This window comes from Panthera pardus, unplaced genomic scaffold (genome assembly GCF_024362965.1).
Source record: "Panthera pardus isolate Hobbes unplaced genomic scaffold, ASM2436296v1 HiC_scaffold_24, whole genome shotgun sequence".
Classification (NCBI taxonomy): Eukaryota; Metazoa; Chordata; class Mammalia; order Carnivora; family Felidae; genus Panthera; species Panthera pardus.
In genome coordinates, this window is record NW_026526810.1 from 52995508 (window position 1) to 53017394 (window position 21887).

General features: G+C 39.3%; 1 protein-coding gene across 3 annotated transcripts in view; it reads left to right on the plus strand.

Moving 5' to 3' along the window:
* Nucleotides 1-21196, plus strand: part of TTBK2 (tau tubulin kinase 2) — a 165570-nt gene extending 144374 nt beyond the window's left edge. For all 3 annotated transcript variants that reach the window (XM_019442415.2, XM_019442417.2, XM_019442418.2), the window contains 2 exons: nucleotides 9409-10682; nucleotides 14146-21196. In XM_019442415.2, coding sequence (XP_019297960.1) covers nucleotides 9409-10682; nucleotides 14146-14608 — 1737 coding nt within the window. In that variant the 3' untranslated portion in view covers nucleotides 14609-21196. The remainder of the gene's footprint in view (nucleotides 1-9408; nucleotides 10683-14145) is intronic.
* Nucleotides 21197-21887: the final 691 nt, after the last annotated feature.

The window sequence follows — 21887 nt, forward strand, 5'->3', positions numbered from 1 at the left end:
CCAAATTACACATATGAGTGAAATCATATGATATTTGTCTTTCTCTGACTTATTTCACTTAACATAATTCACTCTAGCTCCATCCATGTTGTTGAAAATGGCAAGATTTCATTCTTTTTCATCGCCAAGTAGTATACCATCATGTATGTATACATATGTATATATATATATTACATTTTCTTTATCCATTCATCACTCAATTGACATGTGGGCTTTCCTACTTTGGCTATTGTTGATAGTGCTGTTATAAACACTGGTGTGCACGTGACCCTTCAAATCAGCATTTTTGTATCCTTTGGATGAATACCTACTAGTGCAATTGCTGGGTCATAGGGTAGTTCTATTTGTAATTTTTTGAGGAACCTCTGTATTGTTTTCCAGAGTGGCTGCACCAGTTTGCATTCCCACCAGTAGTGCAAGAGGGTTCCCCTTTCTCCACACCCTCACCAACATCTGTTGTTAATGTTAGCCATTCTGACAGGTGTAAGGTGGTATCTCCTTGTGGTTTTGATTTGCATTTCCCTGATGATGAGTGATGTTGAACATCTTTTCATGTGTTTGTTAGCTATCTAGATATCTTCTTTGGAAACGTGTCTATTCATGTCTTGTGCCCATTTCTTCACTGTTTATTTTGTTTTTGGAGTGTTGAGTTTGATAAGTTCTTTATAGATTTTGGATACTAACCCTTTATCTGATATGCCGTTTGCGAACATCTCCCATCCCGTCGGTTGCCTTTTAGTTTTATTGATTGTTTCCTTCACTATGCAGAAGCTTTTTTTATCTTGATGAGGTTCCAGTAGTTCATTTTTGCTTTTATTTCCCTCGCCTCCGGAGACATGTCAAGTAGTAAGTTGCTATGGCCTAGGTCAAAGAGGTTGCTACCTATTTTCTCCTGTAGGATTTTGATGGTTTCCTGTCTCACAGTTAGGTCTTTCATCCCATTTTGAATTTATTTTTGTGTATGGTGTGAGAAAGTGGTCCAGGTTCATTCTTCTGCATGTCTCTGTCCGGTTTTCCCAGCATCATTTGCTGAAGAGACTGTCTTTTTCCATTGGATACTCTTTCCTGCTTTGTCAAAGATTAGTTGGCCATATGTTTATGGGTCCATTTCTAGGTTCTCTATTCTGCTCCATTGATCTGTGTGTCTGTTAAAGTATTTTTCTTAACTGAAGGTCTCTAAAGAAATGTCAGCTGCATCACTTGTGTACTTATGTCTAAGGTATTAAACTTAACCATTTCCTTCACTTGTGGGGGATGAGATTAAAAATATATTTATGTTGATTCTGTTTTTGAGGCTTAAATTCAGAGTTTACTTTTGCAAAGCAGATGGTATTATTTCCTAACTTACTACAGACATATTAAATAGGGAGGGCTCCCAGTTAGCTTCTCCACATCTCTTGCAACTCTGATTATATGTTCTAGCTTGGATGATATGCTAAACTATATTACTGGGCTATCTGAATATTTTAAATTAAGACATATCCTGATGATAATGTTTGTTAGTTTGTATCTTTTTCACTCAGGCTCATTTCTCTTTTATGATGATATGAAGGGAGAATATACCGATGTCTTAAAATATGTAGGAACTATATAAAAATAGGCAAAGCAAAAGTTTATCTGTTTACAAGCATAGTTGGCATAATAAACTAACCTGATGAAAACTTTATTAGTGCAGAGCTGTTAGCCTTGGTTAGGAATTCCCTTATCCATAAACATGAAACCACTGATTATCACATAGCATGTATAAATTTTTTAAATAATATGTTTTGAAAGATGGCTAAATTTGCTAGATTTGAAAAAAATTGGTTTGGGGTTACTGTTGGAAATTAAATTTTTTTCCTTGGGTAAACAGTGTTGATTGAAATTGGCTCACTGTCAATCGTTTCTAAAAAGCTGCTAAACATGGATTTACAGGGAGTAAATAAGACCAACCTTTGGCTTACAGGAAAAATACTAAGTTATGTTTTGATTAGAAAATGGAGAGGTGCCTGGATGGCTCAGTTGGTTAAGCATCTGACTTTGGCTCAGGTCGTGATGTCGCAGTCTTTATTTTTTTTTAATTTTTTATTTATTTATTTTTTAATTTTTTTTTAACTTTTATTTATTTTTGAGACAGAGAGAGACAGAGCATGAACTGGGGAGGAGCAGATAGAGAGGGAGACACAGAATCTGAAACAGGCTCCAGGCTCTGAGCTGTCAGCACAGAGCCCGACGCGGGGCTCGAACTCACGGACCGTGAGATCATGACCTGAGCCGAAGTCGGACACCCAACCGACCAAGCCACCCAGGCGCCCCTATGTCGCAGTCTTTAAATTCAAGCCCCTTATTGGGCTCTTGTGCTGACAGCTCAGAGCCCGGAGCCTGCTTTAGATTCTGTCTCCCTCTCTCACTGCCCCTCCCCCACAATGCTCTGTCTCTCTTGTGCTCTCTCTCTCTCTCAAAAAATAAAAAAGAAACATAAAAAAAAAAAATGGAGAGACAAGATTAAGCTAGCATACATAAATAAGGGTAGAGAAGAAAAAGAAAAGAAGGGGTGCCTGGGTGGCTCAGTTGGTTAAGCATCTGGCTCAGGTCATAATCTCATGGCTTGTGAGTTTGAGCCCAACCTTGGGCTCTGTGCTGACAGCTTAGAGCCTGGAGCCTGCTTCTGATTCTGTGTCCTCTTTCTGCCCTTCTCCCACTCACACTCTGTCTGTCTGTCTCTCTCAAAAATAAATAAACATTAAAATGATACAAAAAGAAAAAGAAAAGAAAATGAACTGCTTCTAAAAGAGGTCTAAACCACTGGTCCACGTGACATTGGGTAATCTCTGTTAGTAGGGAGGTTGGATTTGAAATTTAATACAGGAGTGGAAAAGTTATTTCTTAAACCGAGTATCAAGGCAGATTGTACCACATGATCTCATGGTTCTAGATGGTCTTTTAGAAATCCAGTGCTTCAGCGGTGCTTGGGTGGCTCAGTTGAGTAAGTGTCTGACTTCAGCTCAGGTCATGATCTCACGGTTTGTGGGTTCAAGCCCCACATCAGGCTCACTGCTGTCAGCCTGTCAGCTCAGAGCCTGGAGCCTGCTTCAGATTCTGTGTCTCCCTCTGTCTCTGCCCCTCCCCTACTCACGCTCTCTCTGTCTCTTAAAAATGAATAAACATTAAAAAAAAACATTTTTTTTTAAAAGAAAGAAAACCAGTGCTTCATTTTAATATTACCTTTGGAAGTAGTATAAATATGACTGGGGAATGATAATATCAACAATATGTTACCTGTTGCCGTGTAACAAATTATTCCAAATTTAACGGCTTTATTTATTTTATAAAAAAGTTTTTTTAATGTTTATTTTTAAGAGAGAGAGTGTGGGGAGGGGCAGAGAGAGAGAGGGAGACAGAGAATCTGAAGCAGGCTCTGCACGGACAGCAGAGAGGCCAGTGTGGGGCTCAGACTCATGAACCGTGAGATCATGACCTGGGCCAAAACGAAGTCAGTCACTTAACCAACTGAGCCACCCAGGTACCCCTCAAATTTAGCAGCTTTAAACAACAAAGTTATTTCACACTTTTCTGAGAGTTAAGAATGTAAGAGTGGCTCAATCTAATGGTTCTGGCTCAGGGTCTTTCATGATGTTGCTGTCAAGCTGTCAGCTAGGGTTGAAATCATTGTAAGGTTCAACCAGGATGGGAAGATCCACTTCCAGGCTCACTCACATGACTGTAGGCAGACCTCAGTAGCTGTTGGCCAAAGGCTTTGGTTCCTCACCACTTGGGTCTCTCCATTCTTGACAGTGGCAGCTGACTTTGTCACTGAGTAAGGAGAGAAGGAGATAGAGATAGGGGAGTGGGTGGGGTGGTAGAGCCAACATGCCTCCACCATGATAGAAGCCATAATTTCTTTTATAACCTCATCTCAGAAGGGCATGCCATCACTTCTGTCGTATTCTGGTAGTCACACAGACCAATCCGGCTACAGTGTGGGAGGGCCTATACAAGGGTATGAATACCAAGGGGCAGAGGTCATTGGGGGCCATCATAGAGACTGGCTACCATATTATCTTACATCCATATTTCATAGAATACTTTTCGTAGTTGATCCTAACAGCGACTCTATGGAAGAAGCAGAGGGAAAATTATTGTCCTTTTTTGCACTGATGACACCAAACCATAGGACAGGGAGATAATCTGTAAAGAGGCAGATAACTAGTGGAGTACATTCTGTGTTCTGTTCCTCACATCAGGGGATTATCAACATTTGAAGGAATTTCCTCTTTGAGTTGTTTCTTAGACACTGAGAAGAAGAAAGGGGCTGCGAGTCACAACACACACGGGGAGCAAGACAAAATGGAAAGGAGTCACATAATTGTTTTGTGATCTATCTGGTAGTCAGCATCTACAAAGAGGATTCCTCTGACTGTATTTACAGGAGTACCAATACCAGTACTATAAAATTCAAATCAGCAGTGATTGCATTGCCTTAATTCTGTTCTTTTCATTCCTTCAGTTCTATTCAGTGTCTCCTGAGTTCCAGGCTCTGTGCTTTACCCCAGGGATAAACAGTTGGCACCAGCCTTCCAGGTTGGCACTGAGGGCCTATGTCTAACCGTTACCTTAAACAACGTGAAGTGATTCTAGTGGAGCTGTGTACACAAAGGAGGGCACAGATCAATCTACCTAGGACTGAGGAGTACAATATTGGGTGTTTTTATTTTCTAAACTTTTCTTTATTTTCTAATTTTTCTTACCATGAAAAATGAAATTTTGAAAATACATTACTTTCATAATTAGAGAGGAAATAACAATTAAAAATATTTTTCTGGAAAGGTTAAGGTGCACTTCAAAAATAAGAGGACTCTGAAGGATGAATTAGTTTGCTGGAGGGAGATGCAGGGCTGTGAGGCAAAGAACACAGTATGTGCAGAGGCACAGAGACTTGAAGACCACAGTTCAGAGCATTGAAATAAGTGACTGAGAGTCTTAAGTGCCCTTTCCTTAGGGCAAAGGAAAGGGGCTGAAGATAAAATGCAAAAGGTAAGGTGATAAAGGGCATCGGCCTGCTCCGCTGAGATGTGTGGGTTGTGGGACAAGAAACTGCCAAGATTGAGGGAGGGGAATTTTATTCAACAATTATCCAGCATCTACTGTGTGTCAAGTACTGCACTAGGCATCAAAAGAATTCAGAGCCCAGTGAGTCTCCTCACTGCTTCCAAGCATCTTCAAGCTAGTAAAGGGAAACAAATGAAGTGTTATTGATGCTTTGATAGAAATCTGTAGGTTATGGAAGTTGGGAATAGTTGAACTAGAGTGACCCCTGAAGTGTCTTCCAGTATTATATGAAGGGGCTTGAAAACTGACCATGAAATCCTGTAGTCAAGTATGTGATGTGTAATTGCAGGCCAACCAAAAATATTTTTACTTCCGTCTGTCTTTTCTGTGACTTCTATTCTTTGGTGTGGGGTTGTGGCCTGCTTATGATTTTTGGTACCCCCACGAAATTCTCATAGTTTCAAATCCTGCTAAAAAACACTTGAACTATTAATGATGAGTGAGTATCTCTGAGAAATGGGTAATGGGAAGGGGAAAAGCAACTTTTACTTTTTGTTTACTTCGGCTCGAGGCTTCAGGTTTTCAGTTTTACCTACCTATGTAGCACATTGCTGCTCTCTCCATTCCTCCTCTAGTCAGCCTCCATATTCATAAGCCAAGCCACAGTGTAACAACATCTTCAGCAATAGTAAGCAACATGGTCAGAGTAAGCAACAGGGATAAAGAGTGAGAGAGTGGGACATTCTGTTAGCAGATAGGACCTCTTTTTTTTTTTATGTTTATTTTTGAGAGACAGAGGGAGACAGCATGAGTGGGGGACAGGCAGAGAGAGAGGGAGACACAGAATCTGAAACAGGCTCCAGGCTCTGAGCTGTCAGCACAGAGCCCGACAAGGGGCTCGAACTCACGAACTGCGAGATCATAACCTGAGCCAAAGTTGGACGCTGAACCAATTGAGCCACCCAGGTGCTCCCCCGATAAGGCCTCTTAATACTCAAATGTTATCACTGCCGTGTACTCACTTTTTAGTAATAAACATTTGATACATTAAAAACATGGTTCAATAATAGTGTTTTAGTTTCATTCATAAGTTTTAACACTTGTATGAGGTGTCACATAAAGATGCTTTGAGCAAAAGAAGCGTATAGTGGAATTTGAATGGCCCAAAGAAATGCGAATGTTTAAAATTTAATTTTTTTTAATAGACCAGGAATGTGTTCATATAACTCAGTTATTCTTGGCTATAGTGGGAACTAATAAATTATTCTACTACCGATATATCGTAAATTATTTGTCAAAAACCAAAAGGAGATCTAGATATTTCATATATGACATTTTATTTGGAAGAGAGGCTGTTTGGTATGCCTGTTGAATTTCCCAAAGTTTTTATTAATAACATTATACTCCTTGAATGAGATAAAAGTTAAAGGATAATTATTTATAAGTTAAATGTAAATAATAGTTTACAGTTTACTGTCTCTTGTTATGTGGCCAGTTGTAAACATGGGGTAATTATAAATAATGAGGCTGCTTTATCTGAACTAAAAAGTAACGAGACTGAGGTTAGTCAAACTGAGTAGCAGGCATTAATAAAACTAATATGAAAGACATGGAAAATATTGAGGTCATTTTCTAGTTCTGTAAAAAGGTGTTTACCTTTAGAGAACCAGTTAGAGAACAGAAGAAAGGCACTGATTGAATTCATGCCTTAATGAAGTGTTTGTGAATTATAGAAATTAAGGATATAAAAGATGCATATGGCTTCCTGGCAGATCGTTAATTAATTTCCAATTATGGGAAGTGCTTTTGTGTCTTACAGTCTGAGGTCAAGGAATCTGTTTTCAGATACACTTAGAATTAGCCTTTTCTTTCTCTGTATTCAGCTATTGATCTTTGGTTTTCTCCTTTTATCTCATCAGATAATGTTTTTGCAGACTCTTTCCCAGACTTCACTTGAGAGTGTAGTGCATGTCAGAATGCTTTGCTATGCTATGTATGATTTCAAAATCCTTAAATCCTATCCCTGACTTTTTTTTTACCAAGGTTTTTTTTCTCACTTGTGAAATTTGTGTCAACAATAGTACCCAATGAAAATACAGGGCAGTTATGAAATGAAATTTGTAGAAATGATTTTAGGAACATTTTAGAAATTTTAGGTGCTGTAGAAATATTATATGAGCATATTTTATGCAGTTTTTCATAATTGCTCAGAATCTTTTTCAAGAAAATAAATTCTCCTATCTGATGTTCCTGTATCTTACATGTGTAGAAGACTGTCACCCCTTTTTTCTTGCCACACATACACATCCATTTATGTCCTGAATCTAAGATGAATTAAGCTCACAAGTGCATTGATTCCCTAGCTCTAATCTCAGAAGATCATTGGAATGTTTTTCTCTAAACACTGCTGAGTTTATTTTGGCTGATATTTCTGAAATTACATATAATAATGAAATGACTGTTGTTTTATTTTGACTGTAGGTAGAGTCATCTCCCTTGTTATTTGACATTTATTGTAACTTCTTACCTGGTTTTCTTATCACCCTGACTCCCAGGTCTTAAAAAATACATTTCGAATAGTAAATAACTATGTATTCTAGGTTTCAATATCATTTTTTAAAATATACTAGCAAATTGTCATCTGCCTGAATGAATATATTTTAGAACAATGAAAAAGAGATACAAGTGTAAAGTGACTTCCTGAAGGGCAACAGACCACTAGAACTGACTCCCTTTTCCTGAAGGTCATTAGAGGTCTGGGCTTATTGTAAGAATTCTGATCTGAACCTAAACAGCCTGTATTCAATTAATCAGACAGATGCTCAGGACACTGGTTCCATTCAGGAGCTATTTCAGGAAATTAGTTAGGTGTTTTCTCCTGGGCTGGACTTACGACAAACTTTACATGTCTTTTTTTTTTAATGTTTATTTCCTCATTTTCAAAGAGAGTGAGCAGGGGAGGAGCAGAGAGAGAGAGAGAGAGAGAGAGATCCCAAGCAGGCTCTGCTCTGCCAGTGCAGAGCCTGATGTGGGGCCTGAACCCACAAACTGTGAGAACATGACCTGAGCCAAAATCAAGAGTTGGACACTTACCCAGCTGAGAGCCACCCAGGCGCCCCAAGCTTTACATGTTCTTAAACCTGATTGTATTCCTGATATACAGAGGAAAAAAATCCAGACAGTTTCTCTGACTCTGGAACTACACCCATTTCTTGATGTCTTTGGATTAAGATGGGATCTAAGTGAAGTCTCCCATGACAGCTCCACATTCATTTTGCTTTGAATTCAGGCCAATTTCCATAGTTTCCCCAAAACATAATTGGTTTCATTAAGTAATTTGACTTACTTGATTTCTCAGAAAGGCTTTTTTCCTTATCAGTGTATGTGGTTGACATTTTCTGTCTCCTTACATGTCACATTTTTTTTCTTACATGTCATAAAATGTAGAAACTTTAGGAGTCTTAAGAAAGGACATTCTTACTAGATACTGTATCTATCTCATTCACATAGAATTGAAATGACCTCAGTGGAAGGACGGTAGAATTTATCATAGGCTTGTCTTTAAAAAATTAAAGAAACTAATGAAACATAAGGAAACATCTTTGCAAGTCTTTGCTTATAAGAAGATAAAATATTCCTAACATTGTTTGATTGCTAGGATTTATGGGAAACAAAATGCATGTAAATCCAGAGTTTTTAAACTTAGAGTAATTTGCCAATGATTTTTTCCTGTAATCCTATATCTGGATTCTGGCAGGAAGTAGCTGGCACACTGAAGGGGGCTTAGAATTTAATGAAAACAACTTTTTACGGATGTGTGGATAGACTAAAGAGAACCAACAGGACCGTCAGTAGAGGGAGTCAGTTTTATCTTGAGTCCTGCAAGAGAAGGAAGAAGGAGCAGAAGCTGGGAGAAGCGCCATGCAACAGCAGCTATGGCTAGAAGTGGTAGAATGTAGTCACCACCAATGCTCCTCTCCCTTGGGCAGGAAGCAGAGAGAATTAATACCCAGACCTTTCTCTCCTCAACTCTCTGATTCTCTGTTGGTGCTTCCCATTGGGCAAACCCAACCAGAAATCAGAAGGCAAGGGAGCCTGGATAGTGCAGTGTATAGAAATTCATCTTCCAGAGCACAGAGCAGGCTAAAGTAAAGGCAGGGATGAGCCTAGACAGAGACTGTTTTATGTAGCTCCTGAGTAGGGGAGCTTAAGTGTCATGTACTTTGACTGAGAATTATTCATTTTAGGTATGAGTTGGACAGACCTGGTCAACATCTGTGTTCCTCTAATAAATTAGAATTTTAAGTATTAAATTTCAAATCATCCATCTTCATTAATATTCCACATTATTGCATTATGTTTTTTCTTCTGTGTCTCCAGATTACAATTCCTAGACCTTCTGTGGCATCCACACAGTCAACTTCAGGAAGCTTTCACTATGGTCAGCAGCCAGAGAGGAGAGACCTTCAGCCTGTTGAGCCCACTGTAGAACTTTACTCTCCACGGGAGAACTTCTCTGGCCTAGTTGTAACAGAGGGTGAGCCTCCTAGTGGAGGAAGCAGAACAGACTTGGGGCTTCAGATAGATCATATTGGTCATGACTTGTTACCCAGTATTAGAGAGAGTAACAAATCTCAAGACCTGGAACCAAAAGACCTCGCTGACCATAACAGACTGGCTGTGAGAGAATTTGAGAGTCTCCCTAGAGAAACCGAAGAGAAAAACATTCTTCTAGGATCAGATAATGAAGATGAGAAGTTAAGTAAAGGACAGCATTATATTGAGATCGCCTCTCTTCCAGGAGACTTGGTAACTGCGGAAAGGGATCACTCAGCTACTACTGAACCTCTTGATGTGACAAAGACACAGACTTTTAGTGTGGTGCCAAATCAAGACAAAAATCACGAGATAATGAAGTTTCTGGCAGTTGGAACTTCAGAAATTTCTCCACGAGTCATTGACTCACATGTTGAAGGACAGATAGGTCAGGTGGCAGCAATGCAAAAAAGTAAGCTATCTAAGGATGATGACATCAGGAGTGAAGACTTGCCAGGTCATCAGGGAGACCTGTCTACTTTTTTGCACCAAGAGGGTAAGAGAGAGAAAATTGCCCCTAGAAATGGAGAATTATTTCATTGTGTTTCAGAGAGTGAACATTGTCCACCATCCCGAAAGGATGTGGTTAAGTCATCTTTTGTAACTAGACACAGCCGAATCCCTGTTTTAGCACAAGAAATAGATTCAACTTTTGAATCATCCTCTCCAGTCTCTGCAAAAGAAAAGCTCCTCCAAAAGAAAGCTTATCAGCCAGACCTAGTCAGGCTTCTTGTGGAAAAAAGGCAACTCAAGTCTTTCCTTGGGGACCTCTCAAGTGCCTCTGATAAATTGCTAGAGGAGAGACTAGCTACTGTTCCTGCTCCCTTTTCTGAGGAGGAAGTCTTCACTCCCTTTTCAAGACTGGCTGTAGACTCACACCTGAGCAGATCAGCCGAAGACAGCTTTCTGTCACCCATCATCTCCCAGTCCAGAAAGAGCAAAATTCCAAGGCCAGTTTCATGGGTCAACACAGATCAAGTTAGTACCGCAACTTCAGCTCAGTTCTTGCCTCGGCCACCACCAGGAAAGCCCCCTACGAGGCCTGGAGTAGAAGCCAGGTAATGCCATGTGTTCTGTGTTAAGTGTGTAGTGTTATTTCTGTGTCTGCTTGATTATGATATATCAGTGGTTTCATTTCTTCATTGCCTGTTTCTGATCATCTACTTCCTTCCCTGCCTTTTCCAGCCTTTATAGCCCAGTGTATAAAAGGGATCATAGTGATTCACATTAATTCTTGCCTCTCCCACTTTCTCACAGTGTGACCCTTAGTTTCCTCATCTGTGAAACAGGTCTTACATTTGCCTCATGGTTTGGGGAGGATAAAATAAGGTTGCATACATATGGAGCTTTGTGCTGGGTTTAATTAGCATGCGACAAAGGTTACTTGTCTTCTAGTCCATTTTAACTAGATACTCCATTATAACAGATGTCATTATGATGTCAAACTCCAGTGAAAAAGACTGTGTCTATAATTTTTTTAATTTTATTTTAGAGAGAGAGAGAGTGAGAGATAATGTGTGCAAGCAGGGGAAAGGGGCAGAGGGAGAGAGAGAGATCTTAAGCAGGCTCCATGCTCAGCATAGAGCCCAGTGTGGGGCTCAATCCGATGACCCTATTATCATGATCTGAGCCAAAATCAAGAGTCGGACGCTCAACCAACTAAGCCACCCAGGCACCTCCTGTGTCCATAATTTGATGAACGGGTCATGGTAACCATGTTGTTTATCTGATTATAATGAATTAAGCAACTGCAAAAACCCTGTGGGCAGTTTTCCTAGGCCTGATACATACGGCCTTACAAAAGTATTACTTCAATATTTACTGTATGGTATACTTGTTTATTGAAGTATTCTTATGTATAATTGACCACAGAGTGATTTTATTTATATATATGTACATATATATATATATTTTTTTTTTTTTAAGTTTATTTAGTTTGAGAGAGAGAGAGCATGTGTGGGCTTGCATGTGTGTCCAAGCCAGAGAGAGGCAGAGAGAGAAGGAGAGAGAGAATCCCAAATAGGCTCCGCACTATCAGTGTGGAACCTGACAAGGGGTTCGGACCCATGAACCTTGAGATCATGACCTGAGCCGAAATCAAGAGTCGGATGCTTATTAACTGACTGAGCCATGTGGGCACCCCAAGAGTGATTCTGTTTTAAGGAAGGGGGGAAATATTGGGAGGTGATGAACCAGTTAAGAATGCTTTCCTTGGAGCCATTACTCACTTTCACAGACTAGAAGGGTCTAAACCCTTGGAGAAGAAAGAGAAAAAGGATGACCTTTTACCTAAAACAAGGTGAAAATCAGAATACATTTACCTGAAAACTAGAGCCTGTTACAGGTAGTACAGTAGTAGGTCTCCACCTGTTATATGGATTCTGAAGTGTATTAAAGTGAAGTTCTGTCTGTATCATTACCCAGCAGAACTTGTTCCCCCAGGGTAATGGTAAGTTTAGACTTGCCCTAAGGTTTCATGTTCAAGGGTAACTAAACACTGGATTTTCAGTGCCAGTGGGACTACAATTCCATGGGGAGAATGGTGATGTGTAAACTGCAGTCATTTGAGACATTTTAAAGGTGATTCCATGAACTGTAGCCACACATCCCCTCTTCCTTCTGCTTTTCTTCTGTACTTAATAGAGATAATGTGTCTGTGGCTTGAGATGCTTTGGACTGCAACAAACAAATCTTGATTATCATTTATTATTTAGCACTTTACATGTCCCTCAAATGTAGCACTTGGTAACCAAGCCAAGCATGTGGCATTGTGCCAGATATTGCAGAGCTGACCGGTCTGGACTTCATCTGGGAGTTCAGCAGAAATGCAACTTTCCCACTTAGGTCCTGGCACAGAAGACGTATTTTATTCCCTTCTTCAAGTTTTACCATAAGATCCGTGAGGGTAGGCTTAACCAGAGTGAGTTTCATCATGTCTGAATAAGTAGATGGTGGAAAAGGAGGAGGAGAGAAAATTGAGGAACTTGTTGCTGACACATGATGGTGATTGATGGTGGCTGTTTATGTCCCTGCATCCTGCCAGTGATCATACAACCTTGGAAGTTCTCCCACTTCCTTCTATAAGGAGTGGCATGTCTGCAGTTTGCGGTTTAAATTCTTTTTTAACTGAATGGATTTTAGCCCAAGACAGAAAGACATTTAGGGCAGAGAAGATACTGCTATTCATATGAATATTCTCTAGATTTAGAATTCTAAGGCCCAGGTCCATTGCCAGTAAGACAGGGCAGTCAGCCCCCAAACCCAGCTCTGCTGAATCTCAGACTGTTGTCAAGGGCAGAAACTGAGGCCCCAAGAAACCAGTGACTACTCTTTTCCTTTTGGAAAGTATTAAATGAGGTTGAAAAATACTTTTATCTGTATTTCCTGCTGTTGGTGAATATAGTTCATGTTGAAGACTTACATCGTGGGGCTTAATGTTTGCATATGCACATGCCACATTTCTGTCATGGGAGCCTTAAACAAAATGGTTTACTCTCTCTCTCTCACTTACTAACATGCTAGAGATGTTTCAAGTTGAAGAGCAAACCTGCCTTAGGAGGAAAGGGACTAACAACATTTAAGTGCTTCTGAATGGCAGACATCCAACTAAATACTTGGGCCACTGTTCTCAGCTGCTCAGTAATCCTGGGAGGTAGATAGCATTCCTATTAAAAGCTAGGAGAGGTTACGTGAACTGCTGCTGAGGATGGGATTTATGGAGCAGCTGTGGAAAACAGTATGGGATTTCCTCAAAAAATGAAAAATGGAACTACCATATGATCCAGTAATGCCACTGCTATTTACCCAAAGCAAACCAAACACTAATTCGAAAAGATATAATGCACCCCTGTGTTTATAAGATATGCAGACAGCCCAAGTGTCATTGGTGGATGAATGGATAAAGATATAGAGTGTGTGTGTATGTGTGTGTAATAGAATATTGCTCAGCCATAGAAAAGAAAGAACATGGATTGGCATTTACAGCATAGATGGACTTAGAGGGTATTATGGCAAAGGAAGTGATTCAGAGAAAGACAGATACTATCTGATTTCACTTATATGTGAAATCTAAAAAAACCCAAAATGAACAAGCAAACAAACAAACAGACACTCATAAATACAGAGAACAATTGGTGGTTGTCAGAGGAGAGGGATGGGTAAAGTAGGTGAAGGGGGGAGTACAGCAAAGGAAATTTAGTCAATGATATTGTAATAACTTTGCATAGTGACAGTGACAAAACTTATCATGGTGAGCATTGTATAATGTATAGAATTGTGAAATCATTGTGCTTTATACCTGGAATTAATATAACATTGTATGTCAACTATACTTTTAAAAAAAACTAGGAGAGGTTAAATAATTTGTCTAGGGTCATACAACTGGTGTGTGAAAGAGTAACTCTGTTTCCTGTGTTTGCTGACTTGACTCACATCAGATACATTATCATTTGGGACATTGTGACTTTCTGGACTCACTTGAAATGAATTAAAATGAAAAGAAGTCTTCTCTGTTCCTTTAAGGCTCCGCAGATACAAAGTCCTAGGGAGTAGCAATTCCGACTCAGACCTTTTCTCCCGCCTGGCCCAAATTCTTCAAAATGGAACTCAGAAACCCCGGAGCACTACTCAGTGCAAGAGTCCAGGATCCCCTCACAATCCAAAAACACCACCCAAGAGTCCAGTTGTCCCTCGCAGAAGTCCCAGTGCCTCTCCTCGAAGCTCTTCCTTGCCTCGCACATCTAGTTCCTCACCATCGAGGGCTGGACGGCCCCACCATGACCAGAGGAGTTCATCCCCACATCTGGGGAGAAGCAAGTCACCTCCCAGCCACTCAGGATCCTCCTCCTCCAGGAGGTCCTGCCAACAGGAGCATTGCAAACCCAGCAAGAATGGCCTGAAAGGATCCAGCAGCCTCCACCACCACTCGGCCGGCTCGAAAGCCCCCCCAGGGAAGAGTAAGTCAGCCACTAAACTCAGCAGATAGGAGCTGGGCTGCATCTCTGGGAAAGGTGTGAGGTCTTCCTCCTAAACCTGATGCATGTGTGTCCTTGTACTGTCTATTTAAAAAATCAGTGTTGATCTTCTCTTACAAAAGAAAGTAACATAAATTATTTATAAGAAGACATAAATATATGATAAGGAATTACCTAAGGCAGGCAGCAAGCAGATCAGGAATCCATGCCTTTGCATAGGAAGGGGCAATCCAGCAAAATCCAAGGGGGAGATTAAATGAACTCTTATTTTTTAGCTGCCTTTGAAACAAAGGAGTTAAAGGAAGGAGATGGAATGGAATTTTAAGGGGTTTGGCCTGGTATGTTTGTTTTTAAGGCATTGCTCAAAGATTATATAGCAAAAGTGAGACTTCTTGTTTTAATATTTTTATTCAAACTTCCCAACGTGGGAGAGTCAGAATTGCTCTAATATTAGGATATATAACAAGTCTGTTTCCTGGAGACCCAGTGCTCATACACACATGGCTTGTGTATTTATCTAGTGTATTGAGAGTTCACACCTTTACTTTGCCTCATGCCTACTACCCTCCCTGGATTTCACAGTTTTTAAAGTTAGTGTATCTCACCTGATGCAGTCTCTCTAATTTTAACAATACATTCTAATATGCTTTCAGCAGCACATGATGAAAACTTCAAATCCAGTTATTTTTTTTAGTCCCCTAATATTTTTCTGTGGAGCGGCAGTTCTTAGTGTATTTTTATTGTGAAAAAGAACTACTGAAACTTAGGTAAAGGAAGAAGTCTAAATAGAGCTACTTTCCAGGCTTCAGTGCTTTAGGGAGAGAGGAACAGAGTGAGGCTAATACCATTCAAGACAAAAGAACCCTCTTCCCCTCTGTTTCCTCCTTATGGAAGGAAGACCGACCAGAGTAGACCTTACTTTCTTAGGTCTTCCGGATACCAGCTATTTCCAATATCAACCTCAAAGATGATACCAGGGAAATACACTGCTGCGGAGTGTGACTTTATGCTTTTAGATATTTAGAAAGAAAAATAGAGAGAAGTTAGGTACGTTGTTGAGGCTTATAATCCTCAAACTTTGTATTTTATACATTTAGCCAATAAGGAACAAGTATCTGGGGAAATAAATTTAGGCTCAGTATTTATCTTTTAATGTTTTATTACCTGCTTCTCTTGTGCTTTAGTTTGAATATTTGGGCTTTTGGACCTGATTTCCTTGTAACCTCAATTTATAAAGCTGTGAGGAGGAGCATATTCTGATTTCACTCTTCTAGTAACAGGAATCAGGCAAAAGTAAATTATGCTAGATTTTTCAAATGGGCTCTTTTCTACTCTGTAGGTGTTTTGTGTTGTAAAGACCTTATTGAGGTCAGGTAAATTGGTCTGCTTGCTGTTGAAATTTGCCTTCTAGCAAACATCTGTGCTTTCTCTTTGACCTTGTGTTTGCTGCCAAAGCTTAACATGGTTGAATTGGAAAAAAAAAAAAAAAAAAGAAAGAAAGAAGTGTATTTCCTCACTAAGTGAATACATTCTAATGCTGCATCAAAGCTGCCCTGAAGCTGCACTGAACTTCTCTCGTTCTCTTTATCTGTGTTGAGCTTTTTTTAAAAAACAAAAAACAAAAAACAAAAAACAAAACGAAACTCAAAGCACTGTTGAGTCCTATACGATCTCCCATAAGAAATGTAGCATAGTGTGGAATCTTAATTTCTCTCCGGTTTCAAGCACTACAGAGGAATGCAATAGATAAGACATATTTGCTGTTTAACTAAAGCAACTGTAATATTGGAAGACCAGTCCTTCTGTATTATATTGTATAATAGTTGCTATAACACTACTTGCATGTCTTCATGGTAAATGATATAAATATTTATAAATATATAGAGAACCATATGCTTATATAAACTCATTCTTTCTCATTCTCCATTTGTAATTTCAAGATCACAGATGGTGAAATTCCTTTCTATTGTGTGCCTCGCGTACACTTGGGCCTTGCCTGTCTTCATTTTCTGAAAATATGTTCTTGGCATGGGACATTTCAGATTCTTCTTGCCTTCTTTGTGTAATAATGCAAGGGTTGGCAGCCTTCAAGCCAAGATAGGTTATTTAATTTTCACTTTTAAAAGATTTTAATAGGGGAAAAAATTACCGGGACATGCTTGTAATACTCGTTCAAAAATTTGTCATGTTAATCACATAATTCTGTACTTATGGTTAAAGGGGATAAACTGGAATGATAATCATGGGTCTGACATAAATTGATTTTTTTTAATGTCTTAAAATTGCTATTCTTCGTTCCTCTTTTCATCTCACAATTTTTTTGGGTGGTGGGGGAGTGGAGTAAGGAATTATCTACAGTTCCTTAATTATCTACAGTTAAGGAATTATCTTTTTTCTGTTGTATTAGCTAAATTGTGCTAAGGGTAGCCAGCTTTAAATCCTGACCCCTGTCATCTGAAATGTGCCAGTCATTGGGAAAGCTGATGAGGCTGCAGTTATGGTGTGTGTGTTGTTTTTAACTGGTGTTTCTCTTCTAGCGGTCAAAACAGACAGTGATGGCAACATGGTGATTGGATGTTTTCTCTCTATGGTTTCTTAATTTTCTCCCAGCTTTTCTACTGTGTTGCCCCCTTTTCTAAATGGCCCTGACGAACTCCAGATCCAGAGAGAAATAGCCTCAGCGTATAAGAATATTTTATTTTGCATGTGAGGAAAGAGTTAACCAAAGATGTTCTGCTCTGATACTTTCAAAAGAAAACAGACTAGTTATCGCTTAAGTATCAATAGGTCCACCTAAAAGGACTAGCTGATACAGAGATTTACTTCATGGTTTTTAAAAGCATAGTTTGTGCTTTTAGAAATGTTAGAGGTCTCAGGCTAAAAAGAGAAGTTGGCAGCCCTGAGCAAAGCATTTTTGGCCCAAGGATTTTTGTTTTTGTTTTATTTTAAGGTTATGGTATGGAGAATGGGTTGGTTATTTGTTGTTGTTTTAGTTCCTTCTTTTTTATTTATTTTGGTGTGTTTTGTTTTTTGTTTTTTTTTTTAGTGTTGGCATATTTCAGATCTCAGTGACAAACACAGATCAACCAAGCAATTTTAAATCAGTTTGGTTATTCTACCTAAGAAACATGGCCATTAATTAAAAGTCCAGCCAAACTATACTAATATAGTATGGGGCAAAAGTTAAAATTCTCTTTTGAAAATCAAGTGCCTCCTGGTTTCTCTTCTCACAATAAAATGGCAAACCCTAGTCACACTTGCCCTTACACCGTCATGTCTAGTCTCTGGAATTATGTGTGGAGCAGAAAATGGATTAGCACTAGCTCATTCCCTGTAGGTAGCATTCTTCTTACATTATGCTGCCAAATCTCCAGGGTGTACAGACTGTTTGAAATATTAAAGTTTCACCTGAGAATCTTTTGCGCAGCATAAAGGCATTTAACTTTAATGTATAGTGAACAAAGGAAAATTGGATCATATCAGGCGTAAGCTTAAAGCACAGCATGTAAACATCTTTGAATGGTAAGTCTCAGGCAGGTGCCCTTATTCCCAACTTGGTATGCAAGCTGGCCTTGCTGACCAAGGGCACCATCATACTTACTGTTTCTTAAGTTGCATGTTGTGAAGGGAATGTTTTTTGTAAAAGTTGCCAAGTCAGTCCAGTTCTAAATAAGTAGCAAAATGGTCATTGATACCACTGTTGTCATTATCCACTTTGTATTATTTGCTTTAAAATACTAAGCAAATCTGAGCTGCTTCCTGATTCAGTGGACTAGTTGTGCAGTATCTCTTTCTTTTCAGCTCCCAGCCACTAGGGGAACTTGAAGTTCTTTGGTAATCATCAGAGATTCCTTCCAGGCTACAGATTTTTATGCAAATATTTCTATAGTTGCATTCAATCTACAAGGAAAAAGTGTACATTGGTGCATGTTTGATAAACCCACACGCAGATAGTTAAAACTATAATTAGTTTTTCTATACCCCATAGTTTTGAATTAAAAACAGATGCTTTTCCACCCCAGAGGGTTCTTTGTTCTAGGAACTACATTCTGAATCTAACATTAGGAATTGGTGAAAGGAGAAACAGGATTGGGAATTCAGAATTTAGTGACTTAGGGAAAAAATGCATCTTATTCTGGCTATTTGAAAATATATTTATTTGTAGATAAGTCTAGATTTAGTCTTGGGAGATCAAAGTTTTTTACATTTTAAAACTTTTTTCATTCCCTTAGATCTATCCAAACATGTCATATGTTAGCGAACCATTTCTTCTCTCGTGTTCATGTATTTTGGAATTAACTTGTTTGCATTCATTCTTTTATATTCTGCCCATTTCTGTTTATGTGCATTTACCACAGATGTTTTGGGACGTTGCCTAAACGGAGACATATTTTGGCACCTGTATCACTGAGGAGATAGAATGGTTGATGACAGTGGCATTGTTTAACTTTCTTGAGTTTGGGTCTGTACAGTTTATTTGCAGAAGAGCTACTCATCTATGTTTTAACACAAAAAGTATTACAGGATTGAGGCACGTAACCACAGTGGTAGTCGTCATATGTCAATATTTACCCAAGTTCTGAATCCAGAGGTGCAGATTTAGACCTTAACTTACAGAAGGGAACATGCAGCAGCTGCAGTCCTCAGACTGTATGGGAGGATGTGGTGCACAGAAAATGCCAGGTGCTTTTTAGGACATCCTGCTTCCCTGTCCTCATCCGATAGAACTCTGGTGTACACCTCGAGGATGTGGGAGGAATGTAGAAACGTCGTACCATTAGATTTCTCAATAGTTTGGCTATCCCTTTGGAATTAGGAGAAAGTGAACCCAGATAGTCGTGGGAGCCTGCAGAATCTGCTGCCAGCAGTGCAACGGAGAACTGCAGGAGGTATATGGGAATTCCTATAGTTTTTAAGTGACTCCAGGACAAGGGACAAGGATCCCTATTAATTTAAAGGAGAATTTGGATGCTGCATACCTCAGTCCCTGAGAAATCCCTGGCTGGACATGAAATGATGACATTAGCGTCCTGGCCCATCACTACATTGCCTAATTGAGTTGTGATTATCTGCTCTGACTTTTAAAATGTAAGTTGGATATTTAATTATTCCGCTTGAGCAAATTTGGATCAGAAAATGGAAATGTGTGACAAGATCAAGATCACTTTGTGGTTATTATACACAATCTTCAAAAAAGGGAATAGCCAACAAGTAACATTTAGTAATAATTTGAATACTTCTTACGCTTTGCTGGATCTTTGGTTTTAAGGAGACATGTAAAACAAGTGAAGCCTTTTCCTTCATTACCCTGTGAAATTTTCACAGAGCCTGCCTCTTCAATTGGCAGTGACAGTATGGGCATAGTATGTATCACTGGTGATGCTGACACGTCTCTTAGATACTCTGGGCCAGTGGTTCTGGGTTCCTTGACCTACAGAATAGGATTCCATAGGCAAATCTTTGAGCCCATGTGACTATAGAATTTGCCAATGACATCGTTTTACACACTAATGATAGATAGGAATTTTACCTCTTTTCAGTAGTTTAATACCGTTTCATATTGTGTACAAAAATGTTCACTCACCCAGCTAAAAACATTGAGTAAACCCAAGGTTTTAATATAGACTGTCCTTGCCATATGATACTTTCTCCCCACCTTATAATACACATTTTTAAATCCTTCAAAATTCATTCACAGCACTTCACCATATTTGGAGTCTGGGTATTCTTCACTCACCCATAAGAGATAAACAAGGCTACTAGAGCTTGAATGTGATTTATTTTAGGGAGTAAAATTCTTGCCATCTTTCCCAGGAAGGGAAAGCCCGTAGGACTTTTCATAACTGTTTTCTTTTTAAATGACTCACAAGATAGGTAAGTTAGTTCACTAAGGTAAAAAGCATTCAGAAATAGTTAGGAAGATCACAACACTGTGCCACCTGCAGCTCTGAAATTGGATTGAATGAATTGAACAGAGAACAGATCAGAGAACCCACGTGGAGTCCATGCACTCCCTCCCTCCTGCACAGTTCTTGGTCCCCCTCCTGACTCCATTCCTAAAATTGCCAGTGTCGATTTCATTGGGCCATTTGTTTACGAGTTTAACAGTTTTGGGGAAAAAAGAGGGAGGGGGAAACATCTAGTTTTGACTAGATATAATTCTTGAAAGTTATGAACTCTTGGCAACTGTTATATCAGATTGAACCACAAACTAGAAGAATTTTCTTGTCAAGCAAGACCAGTAAGGTAGAATAGAGGACTTTAATAATCCCACAGTTTTCTCCCTTTCTCCTCCTCTTCGTGAAATCAGAGTGATGAGAAGTTGCTCTTTGAAATACCTCCAAAGGTATTGTATTGACCTTTTCCCTCCAAGCAGCCCTGTTTATGCATTTTTGCTCAGGCAACCAAGGACATAAGAGTATTGGCAGAAACACAGAGTGCTTTTGTATAGGCCATCTGTACATAAAAGTGTAATTATTTATTTAATTTTCCCATTTGTATCATATTAAAGCTTTGTACAGTGTTTTAAGTTCTGTTTTAAAATTATTTTGTATTTTATTTTTATAATCTAGTAATAAAATATTCATTCCGCATGCAAACTCTAGTTCTGTTTGTGTGATGGTTTGCTTTCAAAAGCAGGAAATAATATTTTTCTGATTTAATAAAGTTATTGAATGCACCAGAGGTTACAAGATCAACAGGGAACAGAAGGTGTTACTATAAATGCAGTACCACATCCAGAGGTGACCTAGAAAAAGAAGTCCTGGACTGAATAGAAGCTAGGTGTTCAGTATCCCTGCAGATAAAAACGAGAGTTCTGGGATATGAGGAGATGGTTTCCCATGTAATAAAACTGAAGGTGAAGTAACAAAACTGTGTGTATTAAGATCTCCTTTTCACTCCTTCATCCTCTGGCTGGAGGTACTTTCTCCTTTTCTGCAGGAAACGCCCTTTGTATCACTAGAGTGATTCCTGCTCCCTACCACCCTCTCCTTTCCATCTGCGACCTTCCTTTGAACCAGAGGAACTCTCAGGAGGCACCCGTATGGGCACTGCTCCACCCCGCCTGGTGTGGTTCAGCCTGGAGTGTTCTTGCCATCTGTCTAGCTCTCTGCCTGGTTTCCCTTTCTTGATTTTCTCAGTGAGTAGCAACATCCAAAGAGCTGCCTCTCTCGTGTTTCTAAAAGAAATTAAGAAATAACTCAAGCTGCCATAAACTAATCTGAATGTGCCTCTTAGCATTTCAACTGCAGAGTAGTCCAAATAATATAACCTGGTGTAAGGTAAAGG